This window comes from Anopheles stephensi, chromosome 3 (assembly GCF_013141755.1).
Source record: "Anopheles stephensi strain Indian chromosome 3, UCI_ANSTEP_V1.0, whole genome shotgun sequence".
In the NCBI taxonomy this organism is placed as follows: Eukaryota; Metazoa; Arthropoda; class Insecta; order Diptera; family Culicidae; genus Anopheles; species Anopheles stephensi.
In genome coordinates this window covers 10,245,026-10,269,386 of record NC_050203.1, presented here as the reverse complement: position 1 = coordinate 10,269,386, position 24,361 = coordinate 10,245,026, and the positions used below count along the sequence as shown (strand labels likewise).

The 24,361-nt window shown below is 44.9% G+C and overlaps 2 protein-coding genes across 5 annotated transcripts; one reads left to right on the top strand and one right to left on the bottom strand.

Annotated features, from left to right (window-relative positions):
• Positions 1-19: 19 nt before the first annotated feature.
• LOC118513129 (sensory neuron membrane protein 2) lies at positions 20-23,894 on the bottom strand. 4 transcript variants are annotated; one of them, XM_036058547.1, is made up of 10 exons: positions 23,731-23,894; positions 22,503-23,113; positions 11,406-11,563; positions 11,183-11,330; positions 10,391-10,525; positions 7,598-7,852; positions 7,301-7,530; positions 6,998-7,197; positions 945-1,063; positions 20-851 (listed from the first exon to the last, which is right to left on the bottom strand). In XM_036058547.1, the coding sequence occupies exons 2-10, from the start codon at positions 22,611-22,613 to the stop codon at positions 474-476; spliced, it is 1,734 nt and encodes a 577-aa protein (XP_035914440.1). In that variant the 5' UTR covers positions 22,614-23,113; positions 23,731-23,894; the 3' UTR covers positions 20-473. The 4 variants fall into 4 exon arrangements, with proteins under 4 accessions (XP_035914440.1, XP_035914439.1, XP_035914441.1 ...); XM_036058546.1 differs by having other exon boundaries at positions 22,503-22,931; XM_036058548.1 differs by lacking the exon at positions 23,731-23,894 and adding an exon at positions 23,300-23,702 and having other exon boundaries at positions 22,503-22,931.
• LOC118513127 lies at positions 1,495-4,869 on the top strand. Its single transcript, XM_036058544.1, has one exon. It carries the CDS (start codon positions 1,881-1,883, stop codon positions 4,719-4,721), a length of 2,841 nt encoding a protein of 946 aa, XP_035914437.1. The 5' UTR covers positions 1,495-1,880; the 3' UTR covers positions 4,722-4,869.
• Positions 23,895-24,361: the final 467 nt, after the last annotated feature.

Genomic DNA, 24,361 nt, shown 5'->3' with positions numbered 1-24,361 from the left:
TGAAGAAACACATTAAGCATAATTTCTTGTATTTGTTATATTGAAAAATGTTTTTACTTTTTCCTTGTCTTGCTTACTAAAATGTACTTACGATAAATCACATTCATTTGAAGAAAACAAAAAAACAAACAATACAATCGTACGCAAAACGTAAGCAAAAACGGCGGTAGCTATTTCAAAACTTGTTGATCGTTACCTAAGAACCTCATACACAAACACACACCCGTTCGATAAATGGACGGCATCGGTTTCTGACTCAGTTTGGGATGGAAGCGCGCGATTTGTTTCCCATTCAAACGTTACGCACACATGGCGTAACCATTCATACACAGTTCCCATTCATCCTGCAGTAGGGCTGTGGTGCCACAGTACCCCACGTACAACACACGTTTCTCATTGGCACCTTCTAAATGTTTTGATCGCTAGTTGGCGCTAGCATTTCATCAGTCCAGACTTAGCATCGTCAGCGAGCGTCATTTGCTTCGTTCCCGGGTAACGCCCGTCGCCATCGATAGGCTGGCCGCACTCGTGGTGGCCGTTACGGCTGGACTAACCGATCGGCTGTCATTGCCACGGCACCGCTTGACGAAGAAGACGATCGGCATCAGGATGGCCAGCAGGAGCCCGACCGCGATCAGTGCCCACTGTACAATGTCTAGCAGGCTGAGCACCTTCATCAGGCTGTCATCGATCAGCTTCACCATGTCCTCGTTCAGCGCGATACCTTCGTCGATCCAGATGACTGGGAAGAGGGTCGGTTGCAACCGGTCGGTCAGCTTGATGGCGTCGATCCGTCGCAGGAACATGTTGAACTGTACCCTTTTCCCACCGGTCAAGGGTGTCCCGGTGTACTGCGAATGGGAGAGAGATCAAAACGTCGTAAATGTCGTAGAACAGATCGTCTGTCATGCGGGGTTTATTGGAGAAGCTCGCCAATTTCTTACCGGTTCCACGTCCACGAAGATCTGGTGCCGTTCCGGCTCAGGGTCCATGCCGTCAATCAGTGCCGTATATTCCTCGGCTACACCCAGCATATGAGGAAGCGTCAGAACCACCGGTGCATCTAGCAATGAAAGCCACACAAGTCATAAAACAGTCAATTAATCATTCACGTGTATATGGGTTCATTGATGGAGAGTCAGAAGGTAGAGGAAGAGACAAGAATCGAGACGCCATTTGCATGACTTCAACTTTGGCAAGAGAATACCAATACTGATGAAAGCATATATTTTACAGATAATTCATCAACTCTTTCCCATATCTTAGTCTAAACAGCAGCAAACGAGCAGACAGCAAACACCCCAAGCCCTCCATCTTAATTAATCCGCTTAATCGGTGACGTGATGATCATGCGATAGCCAGGTGTTACTAACGACGTCAATAAAACCGTTATAGCTTACACCCCTGGCCTGCATGAATGAAGGGTACAAATCGTGACGAAAAACACTCTTCAAAACCCTCGTGTCCTCCCCAGACAGAGAACTCGACAAAAGGAAAAATCCAAAAACACCGTCGATCATATGTTGTTTGTTGCGGAGTCTATTAGCGGACTGGAGCACCTCTCACGATCTTGCAAAAGCGTGCAAAACGGTCCAAAAATACAATCCACCCGAATAGTTCTTGCTGGCAGGCGTCACGCGGACTGTCTCCATTCTTGAGAGCAAACCGCGAAGGAGCTACCCTGCGCGCTCTCCAAGTGTACGAGCGAGAAGAGCGATGCGATCGTGCTCAGTCAAGATCAGTGGTGAGTCTCCGGATTGGGTCCCAGCTCGTGCGCAGCTACGTCGCGCGTTAGTTTATGCTGCGCAACCGGTTAACTAGGAAGCTCGGAACGACCGTAATGAGTTCGGTTCGCGTGGTGCTGTGCTGTGCGCTTTAGGATGGACAGTGCGGTTGTCCTGGTGATCGTGGCGCTGATCGTGCGTAGCGCTCCTGCCGGTGAGGCGCTACGGAGCTGGACGAGGTGTGAAGTGGCGCGTGAGCTGGCGCTTAAGCACGTCCCGGAAGAACAGATCGGTGATTGGTTGTGCATCGCCGAGCAGGGTTCAGGTTACAATGGGTCGGCCGTTAATTTGAGGTTCAAGCGCTTTGGTGGCAGTGGATATTATGGGCTGTTCCAGATAATCGACCGGTACGCGTGTGCAAAGTATGGTTCGATCTGTGGCCTGTCGTCGTGCGACGATCTGCTAGACGATGAGCTGGACGATGATATTGAGTGTATGTTGAAGATCCACGCGGCGTACGTACGGGAGTTGGGCGATGGGTTCGCCGCTTGGCCGATCTATAAAAGCGCCTGCCGTGCGGAGGAAAGCGAAACTTGGCCAAGGTCGTTGAGGGCGAGAGTTCCTTACGGCGATTGTCTCGATGAGGAAGTGGTACGGGTTCAGGCGTACTTTAAGCGGAAGAGAGCGAAGGCGAAGAAAGCGAACCTCGTTCTAGCGCCCACGGGGAAGGTGTATGAACGATGTGAACTAGCGACGGAACTGCGTGATCGACATCGGATGCCGCTGGAGCAGATTGCAAGCTGGGTGTGCATTGCGTACCACGAGAGCCGTTTCAATACTTCGGCCGAAGGTCGCCTAAATGCGGACGGGAGTGGTGATCATGGACTGTTTCAAATCAGTGACATCTACTGGTGCTCTACCGATGCAAACCGGCCGGGCAAAGCGTGTCGCGTTACGTGCAACGCCATGAAGGACAACGACATTACGGACGATGTACGGTGCATAAAGATGATCTACGAGGAGCATCAGCGAATTTCGGGCAATGGGTTTAACGCGTGGACAGTGTACAAACCGTACTGTGAGGGACGGGAAGCAAGCTTCATGCACAACTGCTTCGAGCAAGAGGAACGCTTCCCAACCACACCCAACAAACCACGGCCAGGAATTGTGGCTCCAACGGTTCCGGCGAAGGCGTTACCCTCCGCCGACATCGGTAAGGTGTACGATCGTTGTGAGCTGGCAAACGATCTGCTGCACAAGTTCCACTTGCCAAAGGAGCAGGTGGCAACATGGGTGTGCATTGCGTACCACGAGAGTCGCTTCAACACGTCGGCCGAGGGTCGTCTGAATGCGGACGGGAGTGGTGATCATGGACTGTTCCAAATCAGTGACATCTACTGGTGCTCTCCACCGGGCAATGGATGGGCTTGTGGTGTTAGTTGTGACGCGCTGAAGGATTCCGACATTACCGACGATGTACGGTGCGTGCGAACGATCTACGACGAACATCAACGCTTGTCCGGAGATGGGTTCAATGCGTGGTCCGTCTATAAACCTTACTGCCAAGGTCGTTCGGATTCGTTTGTGAGGGGGTGTTTTGGTGGGGAAGAGGACGACCAGCAGCACCCGGTCACCGTACCCCGACCTGCCATTACAGCTCCAACAAGTGTACCGCGTGCACGAGCGTCACCCGGCAAAGTGTTTGATCGATGTGAGCTAGCTCAGGAACTGCATCTTCGGCAGGGCCTTTCCCTGGAGCAAACAGCGAGCTGGGTGTGCATAGCGAAGTACCAATCGAACTTCAACACGTCCGCGATCGGGACCGGACCGGACGGTGTCCAGTACCATGGGATGTTCCAGCTGAGCGACGAGTACTGGTGCTCCCCGCCGGGCAGAGGCTGGGTGTGTGGACTCACCTGCGAGCAGTTGCGTGACGGTGACATCACAGATGATCTGGCTTGCATGCGACACATCTACGAGGAACATCAGCGCATTTCCGGCGATGGGTACAATGCCTGGGCCGTGTATCAACCGTACTGTCGGGGTAAAAGTGCCACACTGCTCGATGGATGCTTCGAGGAAGGTGAAAACGCGATCGTTCCCACGCCACCGACCACTCGTCGTCCGGTATCGCCGCCGAAGAATTTCCCTCGCGGGAAGGTGTACAGTCGGTGCGAGCTGGCTCAGGAGCTTTACTACCGCCACGGGCTACCGTACGATCAGATCGCTACGTGGGTTTGCATTGCCCATCGTGAGTCTAACTACAATGTATCGGCGATTGGACGGCTGAATGCGGATGGCAGTGAAGATCATGGCCTGTTCCAGATAAGCGATATCTACTGGTGTTCTCCACCGGGCAAGGGATGGGTTTGTGGACTGTCCTGCTCCGATCTGGAGGATAACGATCTGACCGATGATGTCGAGTGTATGAGGACGATCTACGAGGAACACACACGACTGTCGGGCGATGGTTTCAATGCTTGGGCCGTGTATCGACCTTACTGTAAGGGACGCTCCGATCACTACATCGATGGGTGCTTTGAGGAGGCGACGACGACAACCACGATCACGACGATTCCTACCACAACTGCCACCAGTACCACCAAGCGCACGACGGCAAGGTCATGGGCAAGTACAACAAAGTTGCCACGATGGAGTACGATCCCCACCACCAGCCGGGCTACCACCACCAGGGCCAAGACGTCTAGCAGTCAGTGGCAGACAGCAAGAACGACTCCTACCAACCTACCAATCACCACCACAGCACGAAGTTCCTCTCCACGGTCCACCACAAGCTTGTACGAATTTTATCTCAACAACTTCGGACGACGTCCGGCCATCACCACTGCCATGCCGGTGTACACGTTCAAACCGTTTGCCTCCCGGCAGCGTGCCACGATCACTGCCACCGTCGACAGTGCAACGACAACGACCAGCTCACCGCCAGTCAGCACCACCAGGTTTAGTGACTTTAACCGTTGGTTCCAGGACGGTTAGACGACTCGAAGTAGCTCCTGTGACAGGTAGCACATCGTTCAGATAACACTTGCAGCAAGGTGACCGTTAACAATTCTTCACAAACTCCTGCATGTGATCGCGTTTCGGTTCGGACGAAAATAAATGCTCTCCCTCCTGTAAGAACAAACAAATGATTCACCCAAACACAGCAAAATGGTGGCCAGTGAGTGATTAGTCCGAAAAAACTTCGAGCCAGTTCCGTTCGCCAGAGCTGTGTCTGATTTGCATAAGTTGGCACCCGGCTTCGACGGTTCGGTGGACTTTGATGATCGAGGATCGTAAATGGCAGTAAATTCCCTCCCCCGTTTGCTATGGTCAGGATCAGGCAACAAATTGGTTGAGCTGTGTGTGTGTGTCGTTAGCTTTGGTAGGGCTTCATTCCAGTGTGCAATGGATCATGCGTTATCAAGATTTTAAAGGAACCATCATATTTCAGATCGATTGTAACTTAAGCACACGGAAAAAAAAGATCATTAGACGACATTGACAAACGAAGGCTCATTCGGCTTGATTCATATGGGATTAAAGGTTTACCCCTTGGCATTTACCACTGTCCGTTCTTGTTCGATCGTTTGTTTAAGTTCCTTCACTTGAATGTTTACTCAAATCGTCCAAGCAAACAACCGAACGCTTGATAAACAATGGATGATGACCAACCACGTTGAATGACGCATTGGAAAAAGCGGTGTGAGAAAATCGGACAGCCAAAGTGCGGCTAGTCAGTCTCGTAGGTGGGTTATCGAAACGATCGTCAGTCTAACCTATGATCTTCTACCCCTCACTCACATTGCATCGGAGCAACGATCGCGATACAACTTAATTTGTTGCAAAAATGGTTGGCAAAAGGGTGTGACTACTGGTCGTTATCTCCACGCACCCAAGATAACGCTATCTGTTGACTGATAGCTCTCCCTTCCATATCGGTTCGTGACTAAGCTCTAACTTATCGCTCACTCAACACCAAACCGGCCACCTTTAGGGAACGATTGGGTAAAAATAGACAACAGCCACCGATTAACCTGTTCCACTGGTTCGGTACGCATAAAATTAGCTGCTGAATGTGCAAACTGTTCTCACACCCCGTTGCATGGTGCACTTGAAAAAAAATGCTTGTAAATTAGTTTGTTATCTTGTTTGGCATTTGTGTGATGCGAGAGAGCACTGTTATCGCACTTCAATAGAGACAATAATCATATTTTATCGCATGTTATCGATGAACGGTGTATGTGTGCGAGTGATGCAACTGAGGCTGTTTTATTCAGCATGGAAACGTTCTCGACCGAAAGCAGTAAACGTAAAACAACACTTATATGGAAAAACGGGGATGGGAAATTAACGAGATTGCTTGCCAATAACCATCATTCATAGATGCGTTCGATGAGGGCAACGCGTGTTCAACAAGCTACAGTAGTGTTCAAGATAATAGCAGCACTTGAAATAGCAATATAGTAACGACATTTTGAAAAATATAATTTAGAGCTTGTCTGACCAAAAAATGTGGTGTCACATGCAATTTAAAATTTTATTTTATTATTTTCGAAAGTTTTAATCAGTTTGAAATATTCCATTTTTTAAACAAAAAAAAAACGAAAAAGACTTGAGCGCTGTATTATCGCATTTTAAATGACAATTGAGTTGATCTTAAAGCTTCGGAATTTTCCTATCATTTTTGGTATGCTTGCAACTCATTTTTGGATATCTTTGAAATGGTTAAATCTTTGTTTGTTACGAAAAGACCCATAAAAAAGTTCTGCTATTCGATAGAGCATTATTTACATCACATTATTTTTTTGCAACTTTACGCAAAGTTTGAAGTTAGAAGGGCGGTCTTTAAACGGCTGGGACGGGGTTGAAATCCCATCCGGGCCGTTCCTCCACAGTGAGAACTGACTATCAAACTATAGCCTGGCAAGCGGGTATGACCTTAGAGGTCTTTTGGCCAAGAAAGGAGAAGAAGAAGTTAGATGAATCTTTTCGCAATTTTATTTGCGCTCAAAACTGGACTGAGTATTTTATAGAATCAAATCCTTGAGAGTAATAATAAGAAATAAATAAAAAAATAAAGAAGAAAACATGAAGCCAAAAAAAAACGATTATTTCATAAAACCAAGTACCACTGCTGTTATTTTGAACACCACTGTAAATTTGACATCGAATGCTATTAGCCGCCTTACGTGCCATAACATGTCCACTTTAATTAACTACAAGTTTTTAACGCAAATCCACAATAGAATAAGGACTTAAGCTCAACTTACCGAAACAGTTGGATAGATCCAGTGCTCCCTTGTACAGACAGCCGTTGCTTTTAACGATCGACTTCGGGATCTTGTTCACGCAGTAACACTCGTTACCATACTCGGGCCCAATTTCGTGCAGGAAGTTACGGTCGATCTCGTACCGCAGGGCCGGAATGCCTTCGTACGATGATGGCCCGGTCAGCTTAATGTCCACCGTGCTGTGTGTGAGAGAGCAGACCAACAACAAAAAATGTTCGTTAGTAAGGGCCGGTTGCATACTTTCAGGCTGAGAAAAAAATTTCAATAAAAAAAGACACTCACCGACAGATATCTGTGCTGAAGATCGTCATCCTTTCGACACCGGTTCGGAACGGTGGATAGCCCGAGCCATCCGTACCCCGGATCTTGTTACAGGAAGAAGCCAACCCGCTGCTCCGATTGTTCCACACCTCGAGCGTCGTTCGTCCGTTCCACTGTTCAATCATTTGCGTGCGAGATGGATCCTTAATGCCCGTGTTGATCGTAAACATTCCATCATCGGTCATGTTTTTCTGTAAATATCACCCAATATGTCCAGTTATCCACTAGAGCGAATTGCACTTGCATCTCGATACTTACATGGCTAAAGAACGAAAACCGTAAACTCCCATCGGGCATGGTGCGAATGGTTTTGGTGTTACGCTTCTCGATCTCCTTACAGATCGCTTTCGCAATGCCGATCACGTTCACGCAGAACGGTACACCGTCGAACAGGAACTGTTTCGGGGTCGTCCGCAGGAACATCGTGTCCGGTCGGCCAAAGATACGGTTCAGCTCCGCATTGATCAGCCGCAAACTGTCGTACGTTTCATCCTCGGCGATTTGCAGTATGGACTGTTGGGAGTTCCCACCACGAGCGAAAGCGGTGCATCGACCGATTTGTTGGGGCAGGGTTTGGGAAAGTTTGCAATCGAATGCATTGTCCAATTGTGTGTGGGTGTGTGTGTGTGGTTGTGGCAAGATTTGTGTGTCCCCCGCGTCGCAATTTGGTCGCAGATGAGCGAGCGTAAGGGGAGACAAAAAAGTGACAGAAAAAAAAGGACAAACATTACCGACTAATACATGAGATGGTAAGGAACTCGTGGGGGGGGAGGAGATAAAACAAGTTGATACGTGAGATGAGGCTGAGTGAGGGTGAGATGGTAGTAGTGGTGGTAACACATGATTAAATGTCACGCGTGCCTTGTGATCCTGTGATTTGAGTGGTCCGCTCTTGCGGCGTCAGGTCAGGTTAGTGACTTGCTGGTTAGTTGTGTGAGATGAAATCATTTTAACGGGTTTAGTATGTTTATTAACTCATAATGGTTAGTCAGAAAACGACTCTAAAGGGTGGATGGGTGGGGTGGGGTGGTGGAGAAAGGTGAGGATCAAAAGTCAAAAGTTTACTCGTACACTGGTGAATGTCATGACGAAAGCTCGCCGGTCGTGAGCTACAACCGATGAAGCCGTACAGGCTTACAGAACACGCAATCTAGGTCAAACGAGGATTAGAAAGTGAGGATTTAAATTAACATTCAGCACGCAACCTCGGCAGGCGCGTTGTATTACTTTATTCCGCACTTAAAGTAACGAAAGACTTCAACGCCCGTTCGAGCGAGTAAGCGACGAACCCTTCAAACGGCTTGTAATTAAAGCTTTGATCTCATACGTTGCTGGCACGTCCTTCTGGTGGATTGAAAACGTTTTTTTTTTTCCTGTGACATTAAACTTCCAGAGCCAGTTCATGAGCCCCGTACGAAGAAGAGGAAGAAGTGTTGTTTGTTTTACTTGGCTTGATTAAAGTTCTCCCTGTTCAAGTATCTCGTCAGCGTCGCTAGTGACGGATGTTTTTTTGTTTATATATAAAAAAAAAGATTGTTCAAAACCATCGGTAGCATTCCACTCTTCGCACACACACACATATATGTTGTGGTGTGCTGTGTGTGCAGTCGGTGGCGATTTTGTGTGAAATCTGACCCTCCCGATGATCGGATGGCATTGGTAAGGCCGATGAGTTTGGCGAACGATGGGAATGATATTACGCGCTGACTAACGAAAAAAACAACAAAACCCAGGGATGATCGTGCGGATGTGGGAAGGATGGAATGGTCTTATAGATGGTGACGACAAAAGTGTAGGAGACGCGAGAAGAGTAGCCAGCCAGAGCCAAAAATACCATTAGTCAGACCGCCACCAGCCGCCGCCAACCGTTTGATGGATTATGCACACACAAGCCACAGCAAGTCAGAAAGCCACACAAATACACACTCAGAAGCGCAAAAAAAAAACATGCAGAGCTAATGCATAAAAAACAACACACCACACAGAAGCCAAGAATGAGCCAGGGGCGGGAATAAGGAAGCCTCCCAGAAGCATGCGTGCCGCAAGTAGTGTCGTGGCGCAAGTGGGCAGTTTTGATTGAAAGAAGCAAAATAGATGGGAGGGATGTAGATGATGAAAAACCCGCACTCCAGAAAACTGCAACCCCACACAAATCCGGCATCGAGATGGGATGAACTTCTACACACTGCTCGATTGGTCCCAAGGACGTGTGCTACAGGGTTTCGAATCATATAATGGAACTTTTAAATGATTTGCGTGGAATGTTCAACCAACATACAATGGAACGTTGCACTCAGTTAGGGGGAAGTTTCCAACTCGGCTATGGATCTTTGGTATTGGGTGTGGTCTTTCGATTGAGAGGTTTGGTGAAATCTTTTTCTAATTTTAAACATACAAAATGCCATCCAATCGTTAGTCTACATCACTAAACTTTGACATGCACATTCGATCAGGTTTGAAGCAAAAATTAGTCGGAAATATTTTTTTAAATTATCACTTCGTTTAATTGCAAATAATCAACAGTCGAATTGTAAATTTGCCCAAACTTTTTGAAAAATTCCCTTATATGGTTGCAAAATTCCACAGTGAATTTGTAATACTCCCTTAAGTGATTTAAAAGCTCCATTACATGAATCGAACCCCTGTATACCGTTTGACACCATTGTCCCCGGCTGCCCACACAACCAAACAACTCTACCGAGCCCAAAATACAGTGCGTGACAGAAAAAAAGATCCAACCAACAAACCTTACGAACGATAGATTAATAACAATCGAACAGTACAGTACATGCGGGCAGCAAAATGAGACTGAATGAAAACCGAATGAAGAGAAGAGAGAAAGGAAAGAAAAAATGGAAACGAACGAAAATAAAACAAAAAAAAAAACAGGATTCGTATGATATGAGCGTGTATGACCGGCATATGACATTGTGACATAGTTTCTTTTTTTTTTTTTGCAGAACGAAACTGTTCAGCTTTTCTTGTTTTGGGGTCAGCAAGCAAGCGGCGTTAAATGATGGTGACTTGTGTCAAAAACAGAACAACAATTACTTGGATCGGCGTGGTGCGCTCGATGATCCGTTTAATGACTCTAACGACGGGAATTTTTTCGAGTGTGTTATTCACGTCCGATCGAAAATTGGTGATCGTTTCCTTTGCTTGGTTATCGATTATTTGTAAAATGCTCTGAAAACAGAAGAGAGACACAATTTCAGAAAAAACGAAGGATACAGACAGGTAGAGCAAGAGAATAGAGAATAGACAAATAAAACGTTAAAGAAAAGACAAACAAAAACGTGGGGAGGGAGGAATAATGAAATGATAAGAAGTCGAGGTGGGAAGAGTAGCTTAACTATCCGTCCGATTAAGACTGGCGGTGCAACAAGTAGAGGTGCATCGGTGTGTGGCTGCATACCTTACCATATGCACTGGTTTCTGCTTTGCATCGCATGCAGTTCACAAAGTGTACGAGTGGGGACATTTTAAAACATTGGTTCGAGGAAGTAAGGGATGCGAGGATTAATATCTGTTTCTTTCAATGTTTGTTTGTTTGTAAGTGTGTTTGTGCGTAAGTTTTGTAGGTAAGTGTAGCCGTGGTTGTTGTTTGCTTTGGGTTAGTATTGGGTTGTGAAGAAAAATCTGTACAATTCACGATCATCATCATCGTTCCCGTATTGGTGGGGTGGGATTTTTGGTTTTAGTCGGGAAGGGTTGCTTCGGATCAGTACTGTTGAAAGCTCAGATTTATTGTAGAAAAAAGGAGTTTTTCAATAAAAAGGGGCAACAAGTCATGGGACATTTAAAGCTACAGCATCGACCAACCTGTTTCGGGGTTCTACTTACGTTCATGTGCATGTTCAGCACGGTAAGATCATCGTTTTCCGTCAGCGGATACGAAGACTCAGGATCGAAGACGTACATCTGCTGCTGACTGTAATGGACCTTGGAACGGTCTCGACTAAACCGAATATTATCCTTCTGACGGTATTGGCTGTAAGGAGGCCCCCGCAACAAATCAATTAGCTACAACGTCATCAACCCGACTATCCTATCGCGCGCTACTTACAAATAAACGTAAGGTCCAACTTCGACCACCTTCGGCCGCCGTCCTTGCATAACTTCGTACGGATTGGTGACGTTAAATATGTACACCTTAAAGTCTAACGGCTGTGGTAACGCTTCCCATCGCTTGTATTGATCCGTGCCTTGCCGTAGCTCTGTAGCCTGAAAGAAAGTTGAGCGATTGAAAGGGAAAGTGTAAGAAAATTTTCATAAGGTCAAGGATGTGTTCGCTACGAAAATTTGTTCTCGTCCTTGACTTGATTTTTGGGGTGTGTGTGTGTGTATGTCCTTTGCTACGCATTACCATCATGCCTTTCTTCACCGAAAACCCTGACCGCATTCTGAAGCAGCAAGGCGCAAATGTTTCTTGTTCGTGCCAGAACACAATTAAAGCGGTTCTCCTGCGCTATTTTCACGACCCTTATCGGTGAAGCGTCATCGGGAATTATGATTGCGTTTGCTTATCGATTTGATTGCTCACTCGCTTTCGTTTACAACTCGAATCGTATCATTACTTCATGCGGGTGCCGGTGCAATATGAGGAAATTGTTCATAGTAGCATGTTGCATTGCGTGACGTATCTGTCAGGTGATCTGTGATCTGACTCAATGAGCGTGCCTGATCGAATTTTAATAAAACAAACCGTTACAGTGTAGGGGAAATTTGAATAAAAAGGATCCATTTTTGAATAAATAATTTGAATTAGGTTGTTTTATATAAAAATTAACTGAAATTGTTAGCAAACTCTATTTAAAATCTTAAAAATAAACACAGCAAAACAGCGCCATTCTGTCCCCATTCAACGTTTCTCCATAGTCTACTGTGCGTGTCTAGCGAATTGCCTACCTTTAGGCGTCATCATATATGCAGGGTTACTGCTACCGGTTTTTATCTAGTCTCTTTCCACTATCAATACAGCTCCATCACGATTAGGTCGGTCACGATAGGTTTGTGAATTGATTGAATTATTTATTAGCAAAACATGAAAACACTTACGATAAAAGGCATCGGATCCGTTATCAATGGGAATGAAAGAAAACGGCAGTAAACTAATGTGTCTGGTCTGCACATTCAATAAACCATGCCAGGTAATTGATGTTGGTTTTCGATCAACTGGTTTGAGGTAGATTGTTCGAATGGCTTTGATGTTTATTAAGATAATTTCCCCTATCAACATTTGTGAAGAGAAATATTCTTCTTTAATGTTAAATTTGGGATTTTATATAAAAATGAATTATAGTAAGCGTAAGATTCCCTTTCATATGCAACACGAACTGCATTTTCAAGGACACAGGAAACTGTTCATTCCATTTCACGAGAGGGAAAAAAGAAACAACTTTCCATTCTGGGACTCTTAGCCGTACAAGTCCGACAACTGGGTCATGTAAAAGGGACAGTCAAGCAGTGCTGATGGCATCTTTCCACGATGAATTGCATGTGATTTCAGATTGTCTTATAAAGCGGTGAGTGTTTAAACGTGAGAGCTTTCCTCTTAAATGGTATTTATTTTCGCAATATTTACCTCATCGAAAGAGAAAGAGTCGTCGAAAGGGGATATTGCGAAGCAGCTTTAATCACTTGGAAACGTTGTAAGAAGACGGAAGACACGTTGGGTATTGCACAAACTGGTATTTACCTTTCGACACACCGTTCGACTGAAGAAACCAATTGTGCAATTCTATCGACGATTTCCTTCCGTTTTACTAGCATCTCCTCCAATCTAAAGCCAATCGGCTTCGTTCGATCGATACCATCCCGAATCGGCACTCCACTCTTTGCCCGAAACGCACCTAATTGCCGTGCCCGTGACAAGTGAGAGTTTAGCCTCGCTTCGGGAGCGCTTCGGGGTGTAAGTAAAGGAAAGTGTATTATCTACTGGCGTTTGTGGAAATTGACCACTTTTCCCATTCACCGCGCGTCACGAGGCAACACCACAAACCGGATAGTGCAATGACTTCGTCGGACGGATGCGGCCAAACACAGGTGCTCCCGGAATTGAGTCATCCAGCAAACCACCCATGGGCGCTGAAGAAATGAGTTCCACACGCTGCTTGTGTAAATGCAGGAATCACACATGTCCAGCAGTGTTTAGTGAGCGTTAGAAAGTTTTGCATTTTCCTTTTTCTCACCCGGTTTGCTCGGTGGAAAAAATGAGCTGGGAATGTATAATATTCAAACGACAGCTTCCGAACAGGTTTTATTTTAGGGTTTTTTTTAAACCGATCTTTCCTTACAGAGAAATTGATTACTGGTTGTCACAGCCTCAAAAACGATAATCTGTCACATAATGCGTGATATTGGAGTGATCTAAGGGTAAACTAGATATTCAATCAATCAAAAAAAAAGCTTTAGTGTTACGATCGATTGAATAAAGCGAGAAGCAACGGTCCGGTAAATTGTCACACAGGGACAACAGGTGTTAAGTTGTGTTGGTGTTAAATTTCAGTACAAAGTAAATCCATTCCATTGTACAATGGGATCAAATTACTTAACAAAATCTAATTGAAAAAAAAAAACCATTCCATATTCGATAATCGATTTGATCGATGCGGACACGGATACTGCCCAAGTGTTTGCGTAACAAAACTTTTCCACTCGATGACGCTTTAGAGAAACAATTCCGGAGCTGATTTTCTCAGAACGTACCGTACCAAGCCAAGCTGCTGGTGGTGTAAATATATTAAATGTAATTGATGTGGGAATAGGTGGAAATTCTCGCACGAACAATTAAGATGAACGATACGCTTCGTGGGTGCGATTCGAGCGAATAGCTATGGCAAGGGATAAATGCTCGTTTGTGTAGAGTAGAAAAAAATGTTCTAAACGAATTAAATAAATAATTTCATACATTTAATGGGTTTTTATTCTAAACATGGTTTTTTTTTAGAATTATTTAGGGTCAAATTGAAGCTTCAAAATGATAACGGAATATTAAAAGCGTGCTGTGGAGCTTTGCATTCATATAATGGAATCTTTTAAACAGTTAGGGGAAATTTCTACCGCGGCTATGGGGATTTGCATTTTTTTTTGCTAATGCTGGAATGCTGAGTGTGTTGAGAAAATCTCCCCTAACTGTATGCCAAATTCCATTATATGATTGCAAAGCCCCACAATTATGTTACAATATTCCACCATCTATTTGAAGCATTCCTCTAAATGATTTAACGATTCCATTACAGGGATCGATCGCTTGTAAATATATTATATGGATCGAAGCCCTGCCAGGAATAAAATAAATTTTTATTTAAATTATTTTCCAAACCCTAAGCTTTCTTTGCTACGCGAAGAAAGCATTCAAACTCCAGATTGATTTATTAAACAAAAGAAAGCCCCTGTTTTGCATATAATATCTCTTGAGTCGATCGTGCTTTTAGGCCTCTGACAAACGGGTGGTCTAACCAGTTTACCTTCTACGCATACGAAATGATGATCACACACATCATCGCCAATAAGCAGCGAGAAAGCAGCACCCGGCCGGCTTGGAAAGCTTTAGGGACTGATAAAAAAAAAATAGTGGGTGACAACAATTTCACCTCAACAATAAGGTTGAAAGATGGCATATAGTCGTTTCAAAGTGAGATCCCAACTACGACAAGTGCTAAACCAACCTCTATCTATCCAAAAAAAGACATTATTAATGATAATGATGATCATTTGCCTGGTCGCCAAGAATGAGTCGCATTACAAACGAGCATTAAGCAGACCTTCGCCCACCCACCAAAACAGCGTCAGTGTCCCATTCACCTTGACAGAAGCCGGGGCCCGGGACTAGGCGATTGGAGTTGTTTTAGCTGCAGTGCGATGATTTTTCGATACCCGACAGACATAATCCAACCGTCATTGTGAAAGAAAACACAAGCACACACACACACCCCGCGCGATTGGTATTCCACGGCGGTGAAAACGGTCAAGGTTGTGGAAGGGTATATGGTACGCCTTCGCTCGGCGCGATCGGTCCAATAACGCACAGCGTTAACGCTGTGGCATCGATCGATGCCCGTTTCATGCTGAAGACGTTGTGGCACGGCGCACAGGAAAAAAGAGGTCGAGCACAGGCTGTTGGACAGAAGAAAAAAAAAAACAAAACCGGCGGCTTCCTTGACGTACACGAAAACAATTGACCTACCGCCGGCTACCGGACGTGGAAAATAACACACACCTAAACCCCCGGCAACAGCTGCGATTGTGCAAGCTCAGCTGGATTGTTTTTATAAACCCGTTGCACTTTGGGGGGCTTTAGGTTTAGTAAACGACACAGCGAGTATAACGATTCACGGTTGGCACATTTTATACATTAGCCGAAAAGAAAATAGCCTGCTGTACTTACCTATCTCCGTACCTTTCTTATGAAATGCATTTAAAGAAAGAAAAAGCCGAGTGGAGCAAACTGGATGCAAATGATATTTTAATAGTCGATTGTGACGATTTGTACTAGGCGGGTGTGCTCTGTGGCACACAATGGGAAAACCTTTACCTATAGCGACCACTGTGTGCTGGTCAGTTTGGTATGAGAAATAAAAAAAACAATTGATTCACAGGACTGTCCAAACATTGCTACTGTGGATCACGAGGATGATGATGATGATGATGCCAGGTCGTTTAGGCTCGATGGAGATTGTACACAAAGATAGCCGAGAGCACCTCACTTTGCTCAACTGCTTATTTATGGGACGTGTTTGATATTTCAAGAATGAATATTACTGTACAACAGCAGGCATATAAGCGCTGATATTGAGCAACATTACGCACACATTCACGCACCCAAGATCAATCACTCGGTATATGATATGGTGGTGAACGTCAACAACCACCCCTCAAGAGAACATGCTCAGCTTGCACAAGCCGGCCAAATTAGCATGCAATTATGCAACAGTCCAATACGATCGGTGATCGTTTTGTTGTGTGACCAGGCACACAGACCACCCATGCCATAAAGATTGTGAACTTTCAGTTTTATTTTTTTTGGTTTAAAGTAAGTGCAACCGGCGACGGGCACATTCCTGGCATGTGTGGGCAGGTGGTTTTTGTAATGGTTGAGCTTGTGTTTAGCAACGCTAGCACCGACAACACTATGCAAATGCAGCATGTGTGTGAGGTTTTAAGAACAGCTTTTCCTTTTTCTACTCGCTTGGTTGATGTGATCGTTGAAATTCTTCAACCTTTCAATGGGAGAGGCTCATGTCCTACAACTGGAAGGCGTTGAAGTCTTTAGTTTTATTTATATATGTAAAACAACTAGATAAATTAAAGCCGGGGGTTCGTGTCTTACCATCGTTCATATCTGAAATCGTTCAAGTCTTTTGTGTTACCTTTGTTGGGTGAGGATAAATGCCTTGTGAACTTTGTACACGATCAGCACAAAGTGCCCCGGAAATAGGGTGATGAGCAATACTAATTTATGGCAAATAAATAAAATAATAGAGGCACTTAGGGGGTTCGTGTCTTACTATCGGTCAGGGCAGAAGAAGTCGTTGAGGTCTTTTGTTATATTTTGCCTAGCTTTGCATGTTTATAGAAAATTGTATTAAGTAGAGCTGTTATTTATTATTGTTTGTGTTTGAAAATTGCCTCTGCTTACTTAAATCAGCACATTAAACGATCAGTACAGACTCTAAATCAAAGACAATGAATTGTACAAATTAATCATAAATAAATAACAAACTAGAAATATTGAGAGGGTTCGTGTCTTATAATCGTTCGTATCTAAAGCGCGTTGAAGTCTTTTGTGTTATCTTCACCTTAGTATTCCTTTTTCTTTATTCCTCGTGCATTTATTCGATATATTCTCATAAAAATCTTCATATTGCAATAAAGCACTACCAACGAGTCTAATAACGCCACCTGCCGCCCCATTCCGATGCATTATCGCTCCAATTAGCATAAAACCCACCGCCGGGGAAAAAGATAAATTATCTCTCCGCACAAAGGCAATAACAATGTGTGATATCCGCATTACTCAATACGTGCGATTCCATTCTCAATGGAAACCGATCGATCTATTGCTGCTGCTGTTACGATCGCTTCTTCGAGAAAGCCGCGTATGCTGGCTCTAACACCCTGGCGATCATCAAGCATTGCTCCCGCTGTTTGTTCCTCCGGTTGGTGGTGATGTAGATAGCGGTATCTACAATTGACCACTCCCATCCCAGGCAAAGCAGCAACGATAGTACTTCCGACGTGTTAGTAGGGTACAACAAAAAAAGCAACATAAAAATTCACGCCTGTTTGTAAATTATGAGTGCTGCGGTTTGTTTAGCGGTTGGAGAAAATTTTGCTCAAATATGGTTCACCGTGCGAGGTGAATGTACGATTTGGGTAAACAAAGCGGCTAGCTTTTTGGGTTGGGAGCTGTAACTCGTTTACCCTTAGAGGTGGATGGAATTGGGTTCAGCAGAGGAGGAAAAAACTTCAGTTCAAATGAGTTCATGTAGGGAAATTTTGAAAGGAGAGAGGAATATTCATCGATCATGCAGGGCTGGCATTTGATCTAAATAACCTAATGATCGATTAGGTCGATTTCTGGGTCATCCAGTTCGCAATCCAGTTAGAAGGTTGTCAGTGAAGACAGACGTCTTTAGAAAACATCTGCCAAAAAGCCCTTGGAAGGTGAAACACCGATGCACAGACAAGGAAATGGAACACACATCATGCAAGGAAAAACCTCTACCCCGTCTATAATATCTCATCTCGGCGCAAGGTTACGTAGTGGAGGTCGCGCGTGCTCTACCAAGAGAAGACTGACAGGGCTTTTAATTAGTGTCATTTATTAGAGCACTCGGGGATTATGGACGCGTCATACCTTGCGAGTGTGTGTTTAGTTTGTGTCATATTTCATCCTTACTTGACGCACAAGCACACGACAAGAATCTAGTCCCAGGTGCATATAGACAACTTCTAGAGGCAAAACATGGGTCATGATCGCGAACTTCGCGTAGGAGGTAATCTGCATTGCAAAGACCTCCCCCTCCGGACAATCGGAATCGATCTTGAACTTCAAACGTCAGCACAACGACACACACACACGTCGAATCAATCGTCTGCATTGTCTTGCTGTGACCGGGGTTTTATGAGGATAGTAAAAAAAAGAGCTAAATTGTACTTGTCAACAAGATGGTTTTCGGTGACGTTTAATGCTTTTTATCTGTTTCTTCCCAAACGAGGCAAAAAGGCTGCACGGGGTTATCCGTACAGTTCTCTTGAGCAGGAAGCACACACATATTGTGCGGGAAAGAACAATGCGCTGCCTTGATCACGCGTGTCTATTACTCATGCGAGCGTGTGTGACTCAAAATCGGGAAGTAACAAGGGATAGAGCAAGGGTGTAATTGCTCAGCGTGCAATTAAATATGACACTAACCCTCAATAGTCTTCGGCACCTTCTGACCCTGACTTTGTCTTCGGCCTGATGACTGACGTTACTAGGCTTCAGTGCATTTCTTCCTATTTCTATAGAGACGAACGACAGAACAACTGATTGATTGCAGAGCTTGAAGTTCGAGGTGGAGGTTATAGTTCGGCAATGATTAGAACCGTTCAACTCCTTCGCTTCACAAGCTAATAAAGCAAGCCCTGCCCTATTGACGTCAATGTGCGGGATAGGAATACATTAAACCCAAGTTGTGACGATCTCGGCGATTGCTCATTACATGGAAGAGTTCTTCCCTGTAAGCTGAGCAGATATTGTCCCTTGCGCAATCGGGAACGGTGTGAACTGGTATTCCCTGACGTAGCTTTCTTACCTCAACATAGCGTGAAGGGTGTTTGTTTTACTAATAATTTCCAGTTAACACATGGAGTTGCTTGGAGCTGAGGAGTGTAAGCAAACAGTGAAAAATTTAAATAGGGGAACATGTTGGGAGAGCTTTAGCAAACAAACGGCGTCGGAGCAAGTTTGTTGTTGGTGTATGGATTTTTAAGAACATAGAAGTAATAAAACACCAGTAGTGACTCATAGAAAGTTGTTAGAAAATAAAATGCCCCAGTGTCGGGGATTAACTTGATCATCACTCTGGAACTTAAATCTCTGGTAAGGCGTCAAACTTCTGTGCGGTGGCTGCTAATCGGTCATACTAAAGCCTGAGGACTATGTGGAACATTTATAGTACCAGTACTCACATATTATCGGGGAGTCTTAGATCAGGAAGTTGCCCATGAAGATTTTTGGCCCCCGAACGTGTGGTGGGACGATGTAGAATTCGTTACAATGATGAGCTTTATGAGAGCTGTACAGTGATCCCAGCAGGCTTGTGAGGCTGGCTGGTCATGTCATGAGAATGGCACCGGACGACCCAGTACAGTCCGTACAGTCTTTTTTGGGCGCCCATATGGACAGAGGAGGCCTGGTGGACGCTAATTGGAGTGGACTGATGACGTTGATACCTGCCACCATAAAGGCCTGGTTACACAAAGCATTCAAACAAAATGTCTTTCCAGCTAACAGACAATTTCAGCTACTAAGTAACAGAACTGCCAGTCTGCCATAAAAATCCCCAGATATTCGTAATATGTTACGCAGGCTGACACACACAAAAAAGAGGCAGCTTCATAGCTCACTTCCTCCCGTATTATATGAAGTCGAGCGTATCAAAATTGTGCTTCTCCTTCGCTAGCAAGCAGCGGATTCGATTCACGATTCGATCGCCACTTTGATTCGCAACCGCAAACCACACTGTCAATAATTGAATATTGACCGACCGTAGTGCGGCCAACCGGCCGATCGATCGTTACGCAACAACCACTTCTCTGGCTACCCACACACAACGCAAGCCTTTTTTGAGTAGATCTTCCCAAAGTGGTACCCAGGTTTTTTGCCAAGAGGATGCTTCTTTTTTTCCAACCCCAGTTGGTGATGAGGGATTTTGTGAGGGCAAAAAAAAATCCTCTTCTTCAGTGACTAGTCTTTTTTTTCTTCGTTCGGTAGATTGTCTTAAGGGACTTGACGTAGTTGATGACGGTGGCGCGGTGTCTGAGCTCAACTATCACGATGATATTTGAAATATCTCAGAAATAGCTTGATAGAGGGACTGCGGGCAGCCCCTGGAGTGGACCAGTTCTTCTTCGGCTGATTGTTTCGAGATGTGGGGGAACTGTTGGTTAGGGAATCACGGGTTATGTTATGTAAACGTTCGTTGCTTCAGTCGGTTGGTCGGTCCGAAAACCCAAACCGAACGTGCGCCATTAGCGAGAGTGGAGATCTTCAAAACTGCAGCTGACCGGCTAACAGCGCTCCATCTACATCATTCGTTAATAACGATGTTAATGAACCGTGTCATGAATTTTTACACAAAACCTCCGAGAAGATACTATCACTGCTAGTAGCAATAAATAGTATAGAGAGAGAGAGAGAGAGAACTAAATGTCACCAAACGTGTCTCTCGTACCGGAAATGTAAGGTAGCCTGCCCGTGTGATTCGGAGCAGTGGAAAATGGAAAACCTGTAGGGCGAGTGGGGCGCGTGTGTTTATCTGATGCTTGTGACAAGGTCAAACCGGCAAGCTAACGGGCCTCTGTCGTGTGTGTGTGTGTTGGATGGAAATGTTTATCACACGCACACGGGCCATATCCACCAGAGCAGGAAGCCGAGAACGTGTCTCCCCGGGGGCAAGGAAAATGTTCACCTGTTGGGGCGAACGTTTTTCGGCGGCAGGCTAGTCAGGTCGACCAGGTCGCTTAGGGGGAGGGAACATTATTTAGGTGACCGTCAGGTTTTTTGCCCTCCTTTTTAATGTACCCAGCACCCTCGCCAGCGTGTTGCCTTGCACGATAAAAGTTCTATTTATGCTAGCCTTTTTTGAGATAGCAAAAAAGAAATGTTTGGCAGAACCTTAACATAGCGAGTCAAACGCCTTTTTTCACGTGGTTGGTGAGATAAAATAGTTAAATGGGCTTTGTTTGATTTAAAGAGGAAAAATAGTTAAGTAAATAAATAATATTATAAAGCCACTATTCAGATTAAACTATTCACTATTCACTATAAAGATTAAAAAATTTTCACGGTTTGGAGAAGGAAATGTTTCCAAACCAGCGTGAATTGTACCTATTTTTGTAACTTAGCTTTAAGCAATACGGCCAGGCCGTTCTTTATGAATAAAAAAAAATAATAAAATAAAGATTAAAAATTAATATAGAAATCTATATAAAAGATACAATAAGAATCAAAAAGCTATTGCAAAATAATAATAAAACAAGAGAAAGTGGAAAGAAATACAAAAGAAAACAAAAACAAACACAACAATTGCCAAAACCGATAACCTTTGCAGAAGAAGAATAAAAAACAATTTGAAAGAAAAATTACAAAACTCTCGAAAAAACATAAAAACTGTGTCAAAAATGGGGATCTTTTTGGGTATAAAAATATTTCGACATAAACTCAAAAAAAAACCCAAAAAAGGGGTCAATACAACCTCCTCGCACCCGAACAGTGTCAAAAAGATTATGAATAGATGAATGTTATTTGAATTTTGGTCGTTTAATAACAGTCCATCTGGCTAGAAAACGATCCAGCAGGGAGCGCCAAAGCTTGATGCAAATTAGTATTCCAACATCGTCCGGGAACTGCCTTCCAGCCTGTTGGGCGAAGACAGTTGAGCATCGAGCATGGAAACAGGATTTTGGGACGATAAAATAATACGAAACTACGAATGGAATTTTCGATGATGATTATTCAATGTTCGCTGATCGTCTTTTTTGCCTTTTCTGGCTGGGATCTAGGGTTATTATGAATTCCTAGGCTTTTTCTTGTATTTTTCTCAATTTTGCTTAATTTTTAATCCACTTAGAAATTGTTGAGGAAAGTTTTCCAACCTGTTCTAAGACTTCTCAATCTAGGAGTCATGATAGGTCCAGAGGTCTAGGTGGACCTCTCTTATCCTAGTTAGAATATGTCATCTGGACAATATTAGCTGGTTGGCTCCAAAGGTTTAATAAATTAATCTTGATTTTCTCCATCGCCTAGCAAAACCCACCGTATGCTCTATTGCTCAACGGTTCAAAATTGGCCTTGAAATTCCTTTATCGCTTCTGCCGTTGCTAACGATGCATTCCGAATGAATGTTATAACACTTCCCGCAAAAGCAGCATCAAAATACACCAGCAAACTTACCTCTATCACTTTCTCATGCACGGCACGAGGAAAAACGACCCAACCGAGCAGTGCGCCGGATACGGCCATCATCACACCGATGCCGGCCCAGATCAGAGTGCATTGCACCATCTTTCGGAGGATCGTCGCCGCCGTCGCCTGGCACCGTGACACCGTTCACTGCACCCCCACACACACACCAACACACAGCACGATCGGCAACTCTTGCTGTACTTCCCAGCACCGAATCACACGCACGCTCTTGATCACTTATAATCTCCCCGGCTACCACGGTTAGCTTGTCGGACGTCGTTTTGTTGATTTAGCGCGGTCACTTCACGGTATAAACACACACACATAGACACTAAGACACACAACCACTAGCGGACACTCTTCTCCAGGCAGCCAACATCAGGTGTCGGACTTCATCGGTTTGCAATCGTTTCAACACTGGTGTCGGATCACGTGCAGCGGGGCCGTCACCGCACCACAAATTACCACAGGGCACCGATTAAGACGATGGGGGCGAGAGATGAAAATAGCGAAGGGAAAAAGAAAACAAAAACCACAACAAAATAAGGCGAGGTGTGATAGGATTGGGTACAACAGAGATGCCAGCAAAAAAACAAGAACTGAAATAAAATCTTTATTAGCATCGCGACTAGGTAAAGGTTACGTTTAAGTGGTTGAAAGGACCTCTGAGGAATTTGGCAAAACTGAGGACAAATCAGCTATGATAATCTAAACAAGCTGGTTGATTATATATGTGGAAGCTCTACTTGATGAACAGCCCAGTTACATTCTCTAGCTTTACTCACTCGTAGATCAACTGGACCCCAAAAAGCAGGGCAAGTTGTTTTGTTTTTGTTATTACTGCTACGGCTCACTCTTCGAATCAAACCTTGACGGCCGTTTTTGCAGTCGAGCACCCCCACGCCACGCGAAGAGTCAGTAGCAGTCGCGAACCACTCTAGTGACAGACTTGGTCACCCTTGTTTGAGTCGGAAAATGCACTCGAAACTCTCCGATAAATTATTCGCTTGCACATTTCCTCGTTTCCACGGTGGCAATTCCATCGAGGACACTCACACAGTCACATATCCTTTCACTGATCTCCACGCAGTCTCGCAACGTGAATTGCGCGACTAGTGTGATCCATTCGCATGCCATTCGCGATTCAATCAGTTGATTGTTTTTGAAGGACTAACACAGTAGCCTGTCGCCTGGCCATAAGGGAGAACCAACTCACCACCAACAATGCCTTGCTATCCCTTTAAGGAATCGAAACACTAATTCCACCCTTGCAACTAACTAACGCGAAACAAGGCGTCTCAAAAGCTTCAGCTGGCACCGGACCAGTGCCACACGGGGTTTTAGGTCAGTCGCGGTTCGCGTCTGTTGAGAAACTGACAGCTCGAGCCACACAACGGCTCGAAGCTCTCGGGTTTGGTGGTGGTGGATCGAACAAAAAATGCGGTTCGGCATCATGGTCGTCGTCGCTCCACCACCATCACCACATACGTCATAGCTTGCTATAGTGTGCGCTCTCGGGCCGTTGTTAGTTCACCGCAAAACCAAAACAGAAAAATGCGCTGACAACGGGCATCAAGGCGAATGGACGAAGAGAGAGAGAGAGAGAGAGCTACTTGATGCACTCCTTTCTACTACTTCTACTAGATGATCTGTCACTTTGATAGTAAGACGCAGCAGAGCGAAAGCTGCGAGAGAGCGAAAGCTCTCTCTCTCTCTCTTTCTCGCGCGCCGAGCAAAACACTGGGCGCTCGGTTCGTGAAACGCATTTGCAGCCGGCGAAGCTTCACGTTGCTAGGTTTGGTGATAAATATGGTATCATCAGGGTTCGCGTACGGCATTATGCTAAT